The 20,017-nt window shown below is 35.3% G+C and overlaps 2 protein-coding genes across 2 annotated transcripts; both read right to left on the reverse strand.

Moving 5' to 3' along the window:
* Positions 1-334: 334 nt before the first annotated feature.
* Positions 335-12,308, reverse strand: gata1b (GATA binding protein 1b). The gene is made up of 6 exons (XM_067393500.1): positions 11,808-12,308; positions 10,539-10,772; positions 8,422-8,880; positions 4,682-4,827; positions 3,832-3,957; positions 335-1,406 (listed from the first exon to the last, which is right to left on the reverse strand). The coding sequence occupies exons 2-6, from the start codon at positions 10,747-10,749 to the stop codon at positions 1,125-1,127; spliced, it is 1,224 nt and encodes a 407-aa protein (XP_067249601.1). The 5' UTR covers positions 10,750-10,772; positions 11,808-12,308; the 3' UTR covers positions 335-1,124.
* On the reverse strand, positions 12,305-19,936 carry cdk20 (cyclin dependent kinase 20). The gene is made up of 8 exons (XM_067393501.1): positions 19,651-19,936; positions 19,439-19,552; positions 18,040-18,228; positions 17,814-17,935; positions 16,034-16,096; positions 14,845-14,968; positions 14,587-14,742; positions 12,305-14,501 (listed from the first exon to the last, which is right to left on the reverse strand). Exons 1-8 carry the CDS (start codon positions 19,723-19,725, stop codon positions 14,310-14,312), a joined length of 1,035 nt encoding a protein of 344 aa, XP_067249602.1. The 5' UTR covers positions 19,726-19,936; the 3' UTR covers positions 12,305-14,309.
* Positions 19,937-20,017: the final 81 nt, after the last annotated feature.

Genomic DNA, 20,017 nt, shown 5'->3' on the forward strand with positions numbered 1-20,017 from the left:
CATAGACATCAACACAACAGCTAAAGAGAGAAGTACAAAATATATAAAAACATTTTAAAAATCATCACATACACACACACAATTTCTACAGATAGAAATAATGAATTTGCCTTATGATTTACAAAACTAAGCTATAATGTGTTTTAGACTGTTGAAGGCATTAAATCGTACATACCCTGTTTCACATGATAAGCAAATACTGTTTTTCCATAACTCTGAACCAACTGAAACAGGTCACATGATTAATGAAGTGTGACATCACTGGACTCATTTTTAAGCTGCACCGCTGTACTATGGAAAGTGCTGGATTTGCATATGTGCTGTCATGGCTCATTGTAACTGACTAACTCCCACTATAAATTAATTCATCCAAGCTGCAGAGCTCACAATGGTGCCATAGAAAAACCACAATGTCAGATTCAAACGTCTGTTACGACGCAGAGATGTTAAGGAGCTCCGTGACACGAGGTGTGTTTTGATAAGGAGACTCATTCATTGTTTTGAATGCGATCAAGCGAGTCAATTGAGATCGGCTGTCTGTTGTCGAGAAATACAGCAACTGCAAAAAGAAAAGGTGCTTTAGGTAAACTTTTATTTGTAAACAACAATGTTCTGTAAAACATCCAACAATTACAAATGCTAAAAAAAAAAGAAAGTGGTTAAAGAAAAGTGGTTACAAACACTTCAGTGTCTTCAGTGTCACATGATCCTACAAAAATCATTCTAATATGCTGATTTACTTCTCAAGAAACATTTATGATTATTCCCAATATTGAAAACAGTTTAATGCATCCAAAAGTATTCATTTCTTTGACCCCAAACTTGTGAACAGTAGTGTATGTCCGAATGTCATTGCGTTAGCTGCAAAATATAAAACTAAGTGGCTTCTGCAAACAAATGCTTTTCAAACCTACCAAACTTGAAAATTGTGTTTGTGCTTTTTTTGTTTAAAATAAATGGCACCTGGTTTGATATATAATGCAACGACATTCGGATATTTTTAATTTGTGACTTTAATGTCCAAATACTTGTAGGGCATCTAAACAGATGGCAGGGCAGGTGTGATTATTTTGTACAACTTCTTCCAGCTTTCCATAAACTCATAGTCTTTTGTCCAGTTACTCTCACATCATGCTGGGTAAGATGGCAGCCGACGGGTGGTATGGGTAGGGCAGGGTGTAGGCAGCTGTGGGCGGCAGTGAATGGGAAGAATGACTATAGACCCCCAGAGCTCCTGGACTATGAGAAAACATGTCGAAATATTGATCAGAGGCAGGATTCTTCGAAAAATCACAATACAGATTCTCCTCTGCAGTGCTAAATTTCTTCCCTTTCCTGTTCTTGCTGGACACTTTACGGTTGCGCGTCTGAATGCCTTCCTTCTTCATAGTCAGCGGTCTGTTCACCTGATGAGTAGGATTGAAAATATTAAGCAAACTGCAAATTGAAATTGCAGTTAAAGGCACAATATGTAATATTGAAAGCTAGTGGTTGAAATGGGTACTGCAGTCCGAATTCAAAATATTGGAGAGAATTAAAATTTCATGATAATTTAATCACCCCCATGTCATCCAAGATATTTATGTCTTTCTTTCTTCAGTCGAAAAGAATGAAGGGTTTGAGAATGAACGGACTCCAAACAGTTTATGGTCAAAATTAGTTTCAGTTCAGCTTCAAACGGCTCTTTGCGATCCCAGATGAAAAATAAGGGCCTTATCTAGCGAAACGATCGTTTATTTTCTAAAAAAAAAAAAAAAAAAAAAAAATTGTTTTATCCATAAACGCACATCTTGAACTAGCTCCTCTTCTTCTTCTCTATTAGAATTCCAGCAGTGTAGATGCTGCTAAGTGTATTACTGCCCTCCACAGGTTAAAGTTTGAACTAATTATTATATACTTGCACTAGCATATTGTATATGACAGTTTAGTTCAAACTTTGACCTGTGGAGGGCAGTAATACACAGAATTCTAATACAGAAGAAGAAGAAGAGAGCTAGTTCAATACGAGCGTTTATGGTTGAAACGTAAATAATTTTTAACATTTTTTTAAGAAAATGACAGATTGTTTCGCTAGATAAGACCCTTATTCCTCGTCTGGAATCATTTAAAGCCCTTTGAAGCTGCACTGAAACTGTCATTTTGACCTTCAACCATTTGGAGTCCATAGAAGTCCACTATAAGGAGAATAATCCTGGAATGTTTTCATCAAAAACAATAATTTCTTTTCGACCGAAGAAAGAAAGACATGAACATCTTAGATGACATGGGGGTGAGTCAATTATCAGGAAATTTTAATTTGAAAGTGAACTAATCCTTTAATATGCTCCCGTTCATAGTGATTTTTAGATGGATGCCGAGGCGAATTAGGTCGGGTAGTATCTGCGATCTCCTGACCCAATTTGTTTGCTGGCTTCCATGGCTGCAATACACTGTTTTCTCTGCCAACTGGCAACCCGGGGTGTCGAAATACTAGCAGTGAGCGGGACCACACAGACCAAAACAAAAAAAGACATTCCAACACGGAATGCACATTTAAAGTAAATAAAAAAGTAAAATAACTGGCTGTAGCACAGTTTTTCAGAGAAACAAGCATGTTTCCTAAATACAGAGGTATGCGAAAGAATCTGTGAAAATGTGAATAATTTTAACAAAATAAAAGAGATCATACAAAATGCATGTTATTTTTTATTTAATACTGTCCTGAGTAAGATATTTTACATTAAATATGTTTACATATAATACACAAGACAAAAAAAATAGCTGAATTTATTAAAATATCTCCGTTCAAAAGTTTGGGAACCCTTGATTCTCAATACTGTGTGTGGTCACCTGATGATCCACGACTGTTTTTATGTTTTGTGATGGTTGTTCATGAGTCTCTTGTTTGTCCTGAGCAGTTAAACTGAGCTCTGTTCTTCAGAAAATTCCTCCAGCTCCTGCAGATTCATCAGTTTTCAAGCATTTTTGCATATTTGAACCCTTTCCAGCAGTGACCGTATGATTTTGAGATCTGTATTTTCATACTGAGGACAACTGAGGGACTCAAACTCAACTATTAAAAAAGGTTCAAACATTCACTGATGCTCCAGAAGGAAACACGATGCATTAAGAGTCGGGAGGTGAAAGAATCAAGGGTTCCCAAACTTTTGAACGGAGATATTTTAATAAATTCAGCTACTTTTTTGTCTTGTGGACTATATGTAAACATCTTTTATATAAAATATAAAAACCCAAAAGTTACTTTCCTGAGTTACTAAATAAAAACAATTTCCTTATATTACTAAATAAAAAATAACATGCATTTTGTATGATCTTATTTTGTATGATCTCTTATTTTGTTAAAATTATTCACATTTTCACAGATTCTGCAAGGGGTTCCCAAACTTTCGCATACCACTGTATCTGCAAACATATTATGGTATTTTTATGCTTTAGTACAGTCAAAAGCACCTTTAAAACTGCTGTGTGTGATTCCTGTGCCATCACATGTTCCAAATGGAATTCCATGCATAATAACAAACTGCTTAAAATTGGTGGAAAAAAAACTACCTTATCTTTATGCTGTTAGTGTTAGTGTATGCTGTTGGTAATGTTGACACATGTCGAAAGTGGCACAGAATTACAGTAAGTAATTTACTAATAATTTATTGTGGGGGTTTAGCACCAGATCCACAAAAAGTAGTTATGCAAATCAGGAAACAACACAAATGCTGCCAAAAATGTGCTAGGTTATGAGTGACAACTGTTCAACAAATTTGTCCTCTAAAATTATACTCATCAGTTTTATAAAATAAAGTCAAGTGAAATTGTATTAAAAGTGAAGTTGCTCACATTGTGAAGCTTGAAATAGAGTCCGCAAGCATTACACACGGGCTCTCCGCTGGCGTTGCGTCTCCACAGCGTGGTGTTGCTGGTCTGGCAGTTCGCACATTGAGTTCCTATTCGCTTACTGATGACCTACAGAAAGAGAGACAAAGGCCAGAGTCACTCTATGTCTTATAAACAGAGTTGTCAAAAGTACAGACTTCGGCTACCGACTGATTGGCTATTGTGTTCACGAGCTCAACAGATAGGCCTATCTGTGTAAGTGCTCAATGAAGAGCGTTAAAAATGTCTATTTACAGCATGTTTTTGATGCGTTGATCATTGTAGCCAATCATAGACATATCTGTTCAGCATTTGAACACAGTGGCCAATCAGAGGTATTTAAGAATCTGCTCAACAGCGGAAAAAAGCTTGGGGGAAATGCTGGTATCGTCACATTTTTAAAATTTCAGTACTGACTACAGTATCGAAGTTGGTACTTTTGACAATCCTACAGAAAAGTGTCAAAAGTAATGTCACAAAAGATTTCTATTTCAAATAAATGCTGTACTTTCTATTCATCAGAGAATTCTGCAAACACATGTATCACAGTTTCCACAAAAATGTTAAGCACCACAATTGTTTTCAACATTGATAATATTAAGAGCAACTAATCAGCACATTAGAATGATTTCTGGAGTCTTCAGGTTTGATCACAGGAATAAATTACATTTTACAATAGAAAACAGTTCTTTTAAATTGTAACGATATTTCACAATATTAAAGTTTTCACTGTATTGATGATCAATTAAATGCAGCCTTGAGGAACAGGAGAGACTTCTTTTAAAAATCTAAGTGAAGTATCTGTGAGGTGTACCAGTCTCTTTTTGGGTCGGATGAGAGGCCTGTTCTGTCCGTTCATCTTGTGGTACAGTCCGCAGGCATTGCAGAGGTAGTGGCCCGTTCCATCACGTCGCCACAGAGGGGTAGCAGTGGCCCCACAGTTCACACACTCACGAGTCTCTGTCACCACAAAAGATTGAAGACAATGTTTAATTTGCACATCATCATCCAACTTTAACAAAAATACACAATGAAACTTACACTCGAAAGGTTATAGTTAGAATGCTTACAGACTAATGTCATACCAAATATATGTTAACAAACTGCAAGGTATACAGCACCTGCTGGAGTTTTTCAACGGGACATGCCCTAATGTACTAAGATGGTCATATTAAAATATACAACTTACTGATGATGCATACAAATATAAAACGCAAAGTGCTCAATTTTCTTTATAATGGATTTCTATGGGAAATGCATAACGTGAAACATGTTGTGTTCATGTTCTGGATTCATCTGCTTGCCTGTACATAATGTGTTTCATTAGTAAGGTGTATATTGATTTTAGTCCTTCAGTTTCACTGTTTTAATGCATTAACAACATTAAGCATTTATTATGGAACAATACACTGCATTCCAAATTATTATGCAAGTGACATATCAGTAAGATTTCACTACAATAAACATTCAAATTTTAGTTTTTCTAAGAAAATGTTTGTTTGTTTGTTTATCCATGTCTTTTTAGATCACTGGTATCAATCTCAGACTAAATAATTTGCCAGATCTATGGAAACCCTACTTAGAGGTTGTGCCACATTATTAAGCAACTCACAGTTCTCATGCAATATGAGGAGGAAGAAAGATCTTTCTGAAGATGAAAAGCATGAAATGGTGCAATGTTGCGCAAAAGGCATGAAAACAACTAATATTGTGTGAAACTGAAGGGAAATTATCAAATTATCATAAGATATTTGAGTGGTTTAGAGCAAAGCAGAACTTGGTCAGATAAAGGCTTATTAGTGAAAGTTCCTGTCAACAAAAATTAATTGTATTAAAAGGGCAGCTATAAAAAAAAAAAAAAGCCAGTGTTGAGCAGCAAACAGGTATTTGAAGCTGCTGGTGTCTCTGGAGTCTCAAGAAGCTCTCCATGCAGGCTGGCAGTTGTGCGTAAAGATGCATTTCAGACACTCCAAACCAAACCTCACAAAGAGAAACATTTACAGTGGGTTTAGAAATACATGAAGACTCATTTTTAAATAGTTTTATTCACTGACTAATGCTGCACTACAATGGATGGTCTAAATGGATGGATTTCTGTATGGTTGGTGAATGGCCACCATGTTCCAACAAGACTGCGATGTCAGCAAGGAGTTAGAGAGTGATGATTTGGGCTGGAATACTGGGAAGTGAGATGGAAGGTCCCTTTAGGGTCTCTGAGGGTATTAAAATGACTTTTGCAAGATATGTGGAGTTCATAACTGGCCATTTTCAGCTATGGTGTAAAAAGGAGGATAGTGCCTTCTGAAATACAATGTACTATACACTATCCCATGCTGCAAAAAAACACCACAGCACTAAAACTGTTTGAAAATGTATTTCTACACCCACTGTAAATGTTTCTCTCTGTGAGGTTTGGTTAATGGTGTCTGAAATGCATCTTTACGCACAACTGCCAACCTGCATGGAGAGGTTCTCCAGATTCCAGAGACACCAGCAGCTTCAAATACCTGTTTGCTGCTCAACACTGGCTTTTTTATAGCTGCCCTTTTAATACAATTAATTTTTTTGACAGGAAATTTCCTTAATAAACCTTTTATCAACCTTTATCTGACCGAGTTCTGCTGTGCTCTATATCACTCACAAATCGTATGATAATTCGATAATCTCCATTCAGTTTCACACAGTATTAGTTGTTTTCATGCCTTTTGCGCAACATTGCACCATTTCATGCTTTTCATCTTCAGAAAGATCTTTCTTCCTCTCATATTGCATGAGAACTGTGACTTGCTTAATAATGTGGAACAACCTCTAAGTAGGGTTTCCATTGACCTGGCAAATTATTTTGTCTGAGATTGATACCAGTTATCCAAAAATACATGGGTAAATAAACAAACAAACATTTTCTTAGAAAAACTAAAATCTGAATGTTTATTGTACTGAAATCTTACTGATATGTCACTTGCATAATAATTTGGAACACAGTGTAGTACTTAGTACAAACCTAGTAAAAAATAACCCTTCATGTGGGCGTTCCTATGAAGGTGTGACATCATGTGAAACTGAATAGATTTCAGAAACCAATATGCTGATCTAAAAAACCTATAGTGTAACATCAAAGAACCTTATAGCACCTGAACCAAAGGTACTGCAAAGAACCACGGAAGAACCTTCCATTTTCAGTTTTTCTGGAGTTAAATGTCTGTATGGGTCACAAGTAAACAGTAAATCTTGAAAATGTATATATATAATATAATATTGAAAAAGATGCGTTCGCTGTTAGTGCAAACACATTTTAAAGGGGTGGTATAATGCCATTTTTACAAGATGTAAAATAAGTTTCTGGTGTCCCCAGAGTGTGTATGTGAAGTTTTAGCTCAAAATACCCTACAGATCATTTTTTATAACATGTTAAATTGTTTTATCCTTTGTTGCATGTTCTTGGGGGCGGGATTTATGTAAATTTTAGGGTTAGTCCCTACCAGCCGTTTGTTGTAGTCCTTAAACAGAGAATTCTTTAAAAGAAAATATCTCCCTTTGCATTGAACTTTGAGTTTGTTTATGATCAAACAGCAACCTTACACACTAACTAAAGTTAAAAAAGTGAAATCATAATGAACCACCCCTTTAAAAGGTAATTTTTTTTAAATTATTACATATGTAGGGTTGGGAAAGTTGTAATTGTTCTGTATTTTGTGTTGTTCATTTGGATGCTATTTTAATGGTTCCTAATTTTGTTTTGGAGTCTCCTACAATAAGTTTACATGCATCAAAAAAAAAACACTTTAATTTTCTCATAATATACAGTGCAGCATCACCTCTTTTCTCACAGTGTCTGAAAGAGGTTTGGTCAAGGATTCAGTCTCTCTAAACCCTTCCTTTCTGAAAGCCTACTCTGCTCTGACTGGTCAGATGGCTCAATCTGTTGTGATTGGTTTGCCACGTTGGCAGCGCCAAAACAGCATCTTCGACATGTCGACAACAGAGTTGCCAAGTCTGCGGTTTTCCCGTGGAATTGGGCTACTTTAACACTGTTTCCGTGGGTTGAAGCGACCCCAAATAACATGATATTTAGCCCATGGAATGCGAATTTTACCCAGGGCAACCCCACAAAAAGATGGATTTTACCCCCGGAACGCGATTGGGATAGTTTTGAGTAGCAATTCGGTGGGTTTTGTTGTTAAAACCTGGCAACCCTGGTCAGCCAATGAAGACCGTAAGCATTATGCAAATTTGTTACAAACCCACATAGGTTTGAGCAGGAAGTAAGGCTGGAATTACGGACGACTCGTTTTGGCAGTTCAAAATCACTTCTTTCTTTTGGGAGACAATAACTTCATTTATCATGCACTTTGCAGACCTTTTACATTCACAAACAGCCATATTACACACTACATGAAAGGTAATATACAAAAAAACCCATAATAGGAGGATTTTAATAAAAAAGGAATTGAAAAAAAGAAAGAAAAAAAGACCAGGTTTGATCCTAGGACTTGATTTTTTTTTTTTTTTACCACAACACTGGTACATTACCTGCCTGTTAGGATACTTCCTCACCTAAAGGGGAGAATCTCATCTTGCTGCATAAATTCGGTGAGAAGGACGAGGGTGCGTAGAGAGCTGAACTGTTGTAATCTTGCGTGAAGCTCCCGTACGGACTGTAGTGGGTCAGTGGCTGCGAGTGCGCTTTTGAGGAGTGTGTATGGGCATACACGCCGCTCACTGACGGGTTCAGAGGAAACATCCCGCCAAACGCCTCCCCTCCTCCAGGAGGACTCAACCTCTCTCCTTTCACACTCTCCTTTTGGTCCAGGATAGGGGAGGGAAGGGCAGAACGAAGCGGTCTGGCAGAGGTGAGGGACGTGGAGCCGTGGAAAGACGGGGAGGACGTCTTGGAAAATGCACTGCCATGCCAGGATGATGGGGATGATGGGAAGAGGTTGGTTAGAGAGGATCCGTTTGAACCTTCAAGCCAGGACAGGTTGCCGAGGAATGGTGAGGAGTAAACGGGATATACTGAGGAAGAGAGGGAGGAACACTCAAAGAAAGGAACTGAAATCAGAAAAAATGACACGTTTCTAGAGATAAAAATGGGTGTTTTGATAGAGCCACAGAGACAAAGAATTGATACTTTTATGGAGAACCTTTAAATTACTTCTCTGCATATTAATGTAAATGTTACTAGAATATTGGCTGTTTATTAGTACTTAAAAAGCACATATTTATGCCTTATTCTGCATGACCATATTCTACATCCTCAATCTTACCTAATACATATACATAACAACTACTTACTATTAATAAGTCATAGTTAATAGTGAAAATTGGAGCCTAATCTAAAGTGTGACTGTTCTTCTTACAGTTCAATTTATACCTTCAATCCTGACTCTTTTATAGAGTCAATGAGACAACTGAATCACTTTTTTACTCAACTTTTATCTAAAACGGCTAATGGGATTCATTTTAGTGTAACTGGTTACAGCTAGGGTAATTCTGAAGAAATGCAATGCAGTTCATTTGAAATATAACCATCACTGAAGTTTTTATGAAATGAGTTTCAAAATATTAGTTTCAGTTTAACATCTGGTGCATCAAAGTTACTGTAATGAGAAAAATCTTTACCTTTTAAATACTAAAGCACAATTAAATGGACAAAAGTTTTAATTTCACTCACTTCATGGCTATTGATAATTTGACTTACTGACACAGTCCCATGCTTTCACTTACATATAATTTCTCTGTATTCAAGGGTCCTTTTTATACTATTTATAAGCTTTTGGTTCTTTAAGTTATCATGGAAATATCATGTTATATGAATATGGTAATTATTCAGTGCCACAGTACAGTATACACTACTGTTCCAAAGCTTGGGGTTAATATGTTTTTTTTTAATACTTTTATTCAGCAAGGATGCATTAAATTGATCGAAAGTGACAGTAAATACATTTATAATGTCACAAAAGCTTTCTATTTTAAATAAATGCTCTTATTTTGAACTTTATTCATCAAAAAATATTGAAAAATGGACAATGTGACAATGAAGATTGGAGTAATGATGCTGAAAATTCAGCTTTGCATAACAGGAATAAATTACATTTTCAAATATATTCAAATAGAAAAAATATATTTCTAACTGTAGCATTTTCTTATTGTAGTTTTGTGATTTCCGTCTGCTTGGACATCTGAAAATGAAAAGTACATTACAGTCTTTTGTATTGGGGGCTAAAATATGGATAAACAAAAGGACGGAAAGACCCAACAATCTGATCTTTGAAAAAGTGAATAATCAAAATCAGATAATGAACCAAAAATACAATATGTTTCAATTAATAATGCAAAAATTAATGATAAACCTGAAAAAAAAGGTTGTTTTTAATATCTGACCTTCTAAAATGTTCTATTATCTGCCTCTAGAAATCATCTGCCTCTTAAACCTCCAAAATGTATGTTTCATCATAGATATGGAAGTATTCTCTGGTGCAAGGTGAGAATAAATGCATCCAAAATTAGCATCCTAAAATTAGTAAATCGTAATAATTATATTACTGTTTTTACAGTAAAAAAGACTTCTTTCAAACACAATTCCCAAACTTTTGAACGGTAGGTAGTGTACTGTATATCACTTACCATGACACTGCCACAATACTCTTCTGACGGTGTGCTGTGTCACTGACCTGGGCTGTGTTGAAAAGCTCCAGACGGGCGGCCATGGATGGGGCTGGTGAACATAGAGGACAGGCCGCTGTGATCCACGTCGGTGCAGGGGAACATCGAGCCATCCTCGGTGTGGACCAGATAGCTGGAGTCAGATGGGTAGGTGGGCATCACCTCTGATGCCACCATGGATGATGATACCCAGCGAGTCTGCTCAACGGAGCTCTCCATGTCTACCAGGAACCCCTTTTGTACTGGATTTAATTATGGAAATTATAGTAAGTTACTATACAGTGGCATGAAAAAGTATGTGAACCCCTTGCAGGATCTGTGAAAATGAGAATTATTTGAATAAAATAAGAGGGATAATAAAAAATGCATGCTATTTTTTGTTTAGTACTGTCCTGAGTAAGATATTTTACATAAAAGATGTTTGCATTTAGTTCACAAGACAAAACAATAGCTGAATTTATTAAAATAACCCCATTCATAAGTATGTGAACCATTGATTCTCAATACTGTGTGTGGTCACCTGATGATCCACGACTGTTTTTGTGTTTTGTGATGGTTGTTCATGAGTCTCTTGTTTGTTCTGAGCAGTTAAACTGAGCTCTGTTCTTCAGAAAAATACTCCAGCTCCTGCAGATTCATCAGTTTTCAAGCATCTTTTGCATATTTGAACCCTTTCCAGCAGTGGCTGTTTGATTTTGAGATTCATCTTTTCATACTGATGACAATTAAGGGACTCAAAGAATCAATGGCTCACATACTTATGAATGGGGTTATTTTAATAAATTCAGCTATTGTTTTGTCTTGTGAACTAAATCTTTTATGTAAAATATCTTACTCAGGACAGTACTAAACAAAAAAATAACATTTTTTATTATCCCTCTTATTTTATTAAAATAATTCTAATTTTCACAGATTCTGCAAGGGGTTCACATACTTTTTCATGCCACTGTATATGTATTATTTAATAGTTTTAATAATTGCAATCGAATCAGTTTAAAGACGATATAAAAATACATTTGAATACATTTCAGAAGATCAATCAGATTCTCACAAAATGCATACTTTAAAAAGCAAACAAACCCTTCTATCTTTAATAAATACGTGATACTGCTGCACAATGAAGACCAAACAGAACATCAATGACAATCTCACCTTTCCATTTAACAGAAATCACATTTAGAATCAAATTACTCTAAAAACAAGATAAGCATCACTTGCATTGTTTGATTTGCTAATCCGCCTGTAGATATGGTAATGTAGATTGTAATGCAACATACCTGAAGCTTATCTGTTCAGTCTGCAGGACAGGTGTCTGTGACGAAGGTGAGCATACGTTGGAGCACCGCTGATGGGTCAGAACTTTATGTGTGAAAGTTTCTGAGCTTTGGCATTGTGAGGTTACACATGTGGATACAGTGGGAGGAGCCAAAGACAGGTCCACTTCAGCAAATGTGGTGCCTCGTAAGTGCAAATGCACAAAAAAGTCCCCCATAATTTGTAAATCTAATAAAAGTCTGCATTGCAAATTACAATTACAAATATGCAAATCTATCACATGCAAAACTACATAACTTTCTCTCTTCTGTGGAACAGTGTTTCTTGTTTTGTTTTTTTTGTCCATACAATGTGTATATATGTATGTATATAAACTATTAAAAATGTTCCTGTTAACTGGAATAAAGCTGAAAAAAAACAAAACAAAATCTAAATATTAGTTGAAAAACTTAATTAGAAGTTGAAAGTTGAAAAACTGGAAAATAAATAAAAACAAAAACTAATATAAAAATGAATTAAACCTAAATAGCAATATAAAAAAAGAAAGACACAACAAAATAACTAAAAATGTACCTAAAACTAACATAAAAACTAAAAATATAAACTAATTGAAAATATTCATAAAACTGATATATAAAATACATATACAGAGAAAGTACAAAGTATAAAGAAACTGATATATGACGTTCCAAACTTTGACTTTCATAAAAGATCTTCTGAAAAATGTTGTCATCCAAACAACACTGGAGCCCATTGACTTTCACTGTATGGACAAAAAACACTGTTTCACAGAAGAGACAATGTCATTTAGTTTTGGAATAAAATGAGGGTGCGTAAATAATGACAGAATTTACATTTTTGAGTGAACTTTAACTTACTAAGAATTTTTAACCAACTTAAAAAAATAAATAAAAAAAAAATCTTGATAAAAGCCAAACCACTGATGGAACAAAAGGGAAAGTGTAGCCAATAAAAGATGCAAAGCACAGCTTAATATGTAACACAAGAGGACAGTTGAGCTGATTGCACTAATGCAAATAGAGACAAATGCTGCAATCATTCTAAAGTCGCACAGCCTGACCACATGCAGACAGAGCAGGGCTGTGGAAGTCATTTGTTAATCAAAGCGAGCCGTTTTCTTTCCTTTTGCGCGTTCAGTTTGAAGGAACATGTGTGATGAATCATGCTGTGTGTGAAAGTCTGTCATCTAGCTAGAAAAATGTAAAGTATAACAGACTACAACAGAATAAAAAAGATGACAGATATACACCACTTGCATTTTGTTCTGGTTTAGAGTTTATTTGCCCTAACAGAATTGTTAATTTGACATTACAGTTACACTATTTGCCTCCACCTTTTGTGTGATACTGTATTTTCTCAAGTGATTCGTCACTATGACTATGTTAGTGATTAAAGAAATTCAGAAAAATCTATAAAACAATGATAAGACTGCTTATAGCACTATTAATAGAAACTAGGTGTTTGCATGTTCACTGATAAGGCTAGTTTCCTCCACAGCTTTTCAACAATGTAATGATCATTTGAAAGGTAGAACGTTTCTGTATTAATAATATTAACTGTATTAACAAGGGATATCTAATGCTCAAAGCTGCATTTATTTGATCACAAATACAGTGATGTTGTGAAATATTATTACTATTTTAAATAAGCGCTTTCTATTTGAATCTATTTTAAAATGTAATTTATTCCTGTGATGCAAAGCTGAATTTCAGGCATCGTTACTCCAGTCTTCAGCATCACATGATCCTTCAGAAATCATTCTAATCTTCTAACGTGCTGCTCAAGAAAAATTTCTAATTAATTATCAATGTTGAAAGCAGTTGTGCTGTTTAAAGTGCTGCTTTACTTTTGATTAATTGAATCCTTGCTGTATTAAAGTATTAATTTCTTTTATCCAATTGTTGAATGGATGATAGTGTATGATTCCAAACTAGCTACCCGGCAATTTGTTGTTTGGGAAGAAAACCTGCACTCTAGAAAATGTTGGCACAAAACTGCATGACCAGACCTGTTCTAGTATATTCATTTTTATCTGATCACCATATAAAGTTGCGTCTAACTGAATAAAACCCAGATCAGTGCATTTTTACTGGCTGGTGTTAAATGATAAGGTTAATGGTTGTTGAGCAAGAAGGAAGAATCGTTTTTTTCATTTTACAGTTCCAGTGGAGTAAGTTATACAGCATGAGATGCTATCAAGTCAAATAAGCTACTCTAGCATGTGTATTGGAAAATGTGCCCTACAAATTGAAACGGAAATATTTAATGAAATTTAAACGTGTGACAGAAAAGCAAAGCTAGACATGCCATTTTGAAATTCACTAGAAGTATATTCAAAGAACTAAAACATTATAGAACCTATTTCTGTATATTATAATATAAATACTTTTAATGTTTTATTTCTATTTTCATCATCCTTAAAAATGGGCAGCTTCCTGGTTTGAATCAAAGTACAAACCCCAACATTTCTGCTCATATCGGTGTCATAAACAACTCCACGCGTGCCTTTGGATCAGACTCGGATCCACCAAGCTCTCTTGTAAGGGTCGATCCACTGTGAATTCATGAGGCGGTTGCATGCGCTGTCTAGAGTGCTTTCCTCCACGCTGTGGGATGGGCAGCTCTGAATGATGAGCCGGGAGAGGGTCTGTGAAAAAATACGGATGGAGCAAAGCCTGAGGAAACAGATGGGGCATTATAAGTGTCGAGTGGAGTTACATGACTGACTGAATCAATCTGTACACAACTTCAAATGTGCACCTGTCTAGCACTGATCCTCTGTTTGGATGGATAGACGAGGAACTTCTTCAGCAGGTCCACAGCTTGTGGTGACGTGTCAGGTACAATTTCCTCCAAAGGAATAGGTGGGTTTTCTTTAAATGTGATCTTATTGTAGTCTGGCAGTTCTGTTATTTCCTAGATTTGATACATCAACATGACACAGGCAGAATCTTTAGGAGAACAGTCGCGCATCGTGTCATTCTAAACAGGCGTAGGGAATGTAAAGTGAGAGCTCACTGGCCAGACTTTCTGGTTGGGGGTTCCAAGCACTCGGAGCACACAGCACAACTGCTCGATGTCATTCTCTCCGGGGAAAAGTGGAGAGTTATTCAGCAGCTCCCCGAAAATGCAGCCGACTGCCCTGAAACAAGCCAGAAGGAAGACACGGAGACACCGGATGAGTGCAGAAGAAGCACTACTGCCATCTAGTGAAACTTGAGGCAAGAGACAAAGTTCACAAAAAAGGACTTATTAGTAGGGATCTAAATATTTAGGAATAAAAAAAAAAAAAAAAAAAAAGATATATATATATATATATATATATATATATATATATATATATATATATATATGAATATTTTTAATGAATATTTTATTTTTTATTTAAAAATATCTTTCATACGAATATGTTGCATTATGAATGCATTATGAAATTTGGCATTTAGTTAGAATTTTGTTTGATTTAATTATTTTGGTATTTTGGTATTTGATTCATCCAAAAAAATGAAAAACAAAGACACAAATCTATACAAATCTATAAAAACTATACATTTCACATTTACAGACTGAAGAATTGCATAACACATTGGATTCAAACAATTATTAATCATCATGTAGTCTGGTGATGTTTGAACATTTCATTACCTGAATGTTTTAAAAAGTCATGAATTTACACACATGACATCACACACCGGATATATTTTTAGTAAATGATGTGTAATTAACCTGATTATAAAATGTATAGAAATAGTTAAAACTAATACATGCTAATATAAAATGATCATATGTATATATTGAATGACTGTTATTAGTAACAATTTATTCCCTTTAAAAAATATTTTTTGTAATTTAGAATTTTCAAGGTTCTTAAAGGCAGCATGAAACAGAAACTTTTCTTCTCTCTGTAAGAAACACCCTTGCAGCAGCGTTCATTAGTTTTTCCTCATTTCATACAATATATAGCATCATAAATGTGTATTACATTTTTTTAAAAATAAAAAACTGTGGAAACGAGTCTTCAGTCTGTGAAAAGGATCCAATTGTGACATATATCTGAGCGATACGGCTTCTCGAATAAGAAAAAATGGCAACCATGTTTACTAATTACAATAAACACTGAAATATTTAATAAAAAATAAGAAGTGTCAATACTGATTTCATGTTGACTTTAAGAATAAAGTGGACATATGATTCCAAAATTTATTACCAGAGATCAACTCCTTCATCATATTTTCGGGCACCATACAAAAGTTCTGGTGCTCTGTACCACCTGAAACACAGCACAACATGTATTTTTAGCCATGTGATTTAGGTTTTGGCTTAAAAGCTAGAACCAATGTAGATCAATGCTGGTTTGACAGAAGCTTTAAAAGGACACTTTACCCTAAAATAAAAATTACAGGGTTAGTTCACCCAAAAAATGAAAATTCTGTCATCATTTACTCACCCTCATGTCGTTCTAAACTCGTAAGACTTTCATTCATCTTTGAAACACAAATGAAGATCATTTAAATTAAATCTGAGAGCTTTCTGTCCCTCCATTGACAGTCCACACACCTTCCAGTTTGTTGCTTCAAAAAGTTCATAAAGAGATCGTAAAACTAATCCATATGAATAAAGTGGTTTAGTCCAAACTTTCTGAAGAGACTCGATCGCTTTATATGATGAACAGATGGAATTTAAGCTTTTATTTAGATATAAATATTTGGTCAGTGAACAGAACTTAACCATAATGCTTGGCGTACGAGAATGAACCTCATTAGTTCTCGCGTGTCATGCAAACATGCTTGAGCTTCTGTTTACCACAACTGATGTGTGCATTGATCAATATTAATATGTGAATAAAAGCCTTAATTCAGTCTGTTCATCTTATAACATGATCGAGTCTTTTCAGAAAATTTGAACTAAACCTCTCAATTCATATGGATTAGTTTTACAATCTCTTTATGAACTTTTTGAAGCGTCAAAGTGTCAGTTGTGTAGCTGTCAATGGAGGGACAGAAATCACTCAGATTTCAATAAAAAGATCTTCACTTGTGTTCCAGAGATGAACAAAAGGGTTTGGAACAACATGATGGTGAGTAAATGATGACAGAATTTTTTGGTGAACTAATACTTATTAACTCGTTTATTCATCCTGCTGTTGCTCTAATGCCGTATGTCCTTCTTTCTTTTTCAGACCACAAAATTCATAATGGCAGTGAATAGCGACCAAAAAAAGATGGAGAAGCATCACAGCATGATCCCATCTGTCACGTGTCGTATATTCCATGTGTTCTGGGGGTATGCGATTAGGGTCTGGTGAAAAACAAACCCAAATTTCATGTGATTTAACAAAAATCCTTGCAGAATACCTTTTCCACTGGTCTTCTGTGCACGGTTCATTACACTTCATTAGTGCGTAGTTCTGACTCGCCCAGAAAAAGCACAAGTTGTGAGAAATCAAGATTAATAAAAACGCTTCTAACTCCTAGAAACAATAATAATAATTTAAAAAATTCTGTGTATTTTCAGAGTTAAATATCTCCAGACAGGAACTCTGGTTGTCAGATGACAGCCAGAATGACAGATGTGAACGTGATAACTTCTTGAACACAATGGATATATTCACCTCAGAGAAGGCGGCACATGAGTTGTATTTCATGTCGTGTTTTTATTTATCTTGATTTCTCACAACTTGTGTGCTTTTTCTGGGTGTCGGAGTGAACTGCAGCACTAATAAAGTGTCATGAACCCAAGGTCAGGATTTCTGTTAAATAATACATTAAATTTCAGTTTGTTTTTCACCAAACCCTGTCATATGCCACGGCACATGTCACATGGGACCATTCTGTGATACTTTTGCATCTTTTTTTAAAGGCTTGATGCTGGCTGCTTTTCACTGTCATTATATATTTCTTTAAATTCTCATTTTGTAGTCCGAAACGGCAGGGTGAGTAAATGATGAGTTCATTTTCATTTTAGGGTGAACTGGCTTAAACGATCACCTGGTGGCCACTTGATGACTGTACAGACGATCTCCTTCATTGGAGAAGAGCCTCGCCAGACCAAAGTCAGCGATCTTCAGGTGACCCGTTGAGCTGATGAGAAGGTTTGCAGGCTTCAGATCCTACAAAAAAAAAACGAACATTTAAAGCACGGATTAAAAAAAGAAACACGTAAAGCACAGATTTATATGGGGACAAATCTAATGATCATAAAGAACACAGTCACCCTGTGCATGATAGAGTTCTCGTGGCAGAAAGCCACTCCTTTCAGCAGCATCATCATGTAACCTTTGACCTGGGATGCGGTGAGAGGACGCTGGGAATTCCGAATGACTTCTGACAGATCAGATAACATGTACTCAAACACCAGCACAAAGCCTGTGCCGTGAGGGAACACGTCCTTTAGCTTCACCACCTATAGAGATGATCAGAAATAAAAATGAAAAGTGTGTCTAGATCAAATGATCATAGTATGGAAGCCCATTTCCACCACAATTCATGCAATTCATGCCACCACAATTCATGCAATTCATGCCACCACAATTCATGCTTTGGTAAAAGACAAAAGATGAAAATATTATGACAAAAGTAGGATGACAAATTATTTTGTCAATATTTGACTTTTTGAGATGAAAATCACAATTATGACTAAAAAGAAAAAATTATGACTTGACATGATTTAAAATGTCATAATTTTTCATTTATTTGAAATTGATTTAGTAGGTCATAATTTCAACATTTTGTCATAATTATGACTTCTCAATTTTGACTTTCATCGAAAAAAATGACAGTCATCATGACTTTTTATGTCACAAAAGTCATAATTTTGACTTCTCATTATTGACTTAGTATGTCATAATTTCAACATTTTGACAATTATGACAAAAATGTTTTATAATCAGGTATTATTACTGACGTTTTTTTCATGATTTAAAATGTCATAATTTTTATTTATTTGAAAATGATTTAGTAGGTCATCATTTCAACATTTTGTCATAATTATGACTTTTTATCTCATAATTTTGACTTTCATCTAAGAAATGACTGTCATCACTTGTAAATTTTTATGTCATGACTTAAGATCTCATAATTGACTTAGCATGTCATAATTTCAAGTATTGACTTTCAACATTCAACATTTTGACAATTATGACAAAATGTTTTATAATCAGATATTATTACTGTGACTTTTTGTCACAACTTAAAATGTCAAAATTTTGACTCATCTCATAATTGATTTACTAGGTCATAATTTCAACATTCTGTCATAATTATGACTTCTCAATTTTGACTTTCATCTAAAAAAGGACTTTCATCACTCGTAAATGACTTTTTATGTCATGACTTACAATCTCATAATGTTGATTTATCCTATAATTGACTTTTCATGTCCTAATTTCAACATTTGGTCGTAATGACTTTAAAAAATGACTGTCTTAGTATGTCATTATATTGACTTTTCATTGTCAATTTTGACTTTCAACTCTAAACGTTTTATGTCATAATTATGATTACCAAAGCATATTTTTCTTCCAATGTGAGTTGCATATAAATAGAGTTACTTCAATTGTGATGATCTTCACTACTCAAGTCTCCAGTGATCAGTGTGTCTCAGTCTCACTCACATATTGGTTGTCCTCGATCTCTTGCAGGGCTTTGATTTCTCTGAGGGCCTGGTTCGGAATACCATCTTCAAGTTTTCGCAAAGCAACTTTTTTCAAAGCCACTGTCTCTCCTGTCTGAATACATCAACAGATAAAGCAGTGCAGAAGGCCTGTTGTAAGAAACAGAGTTATTGTCCTTTACACAGGATGAATGCAGGCATATACAGTCTCACCTCGATGTGTTTGGCTTTGAAAACAATTCCGTGAGCTCCTTCCCCAATCCGACCCAGAATACTGTACTGATCCATCCCACTACTCGACAACTAGCCGGCTAGCAAAGCAGAAATGTATCTTTGTTTTCCATTCACACACTGGCAAATATTCAGCAATGTAACTTCGCAAAACAAAACAATAACTGAAGGGAAACAATAGCGAGATGGAGGATTGTTTAGAAGAGATAATAATCTGTAGGAGAATCCGACGACGCTCCGCTGCAGCTGATAGCAGTCGCCATGGAGATCGTTTCAGTACGGCAATCTAGCGAAGACAAAAATCCGCGTTACTTTATCAACCACGTAAATTAAAGCGGAACAAAAACAA

This window comes from Chanodichthys erythropterus, chromosome 9, assembly GCF_024489055.1.
Source record: "Chanodichthys erythropterus isolate Z2021 chromosome 9, ASM2448905v1, whole genome shotgun sequence".
Taxonomy (NCBI): domain Eukaryota; kingdom Metazoa; phylum Chordata; class Actinopteri; order Cypriniformes; family Xenocyprididae; genus Chanodichthys; species Chanodichthys erythropterus.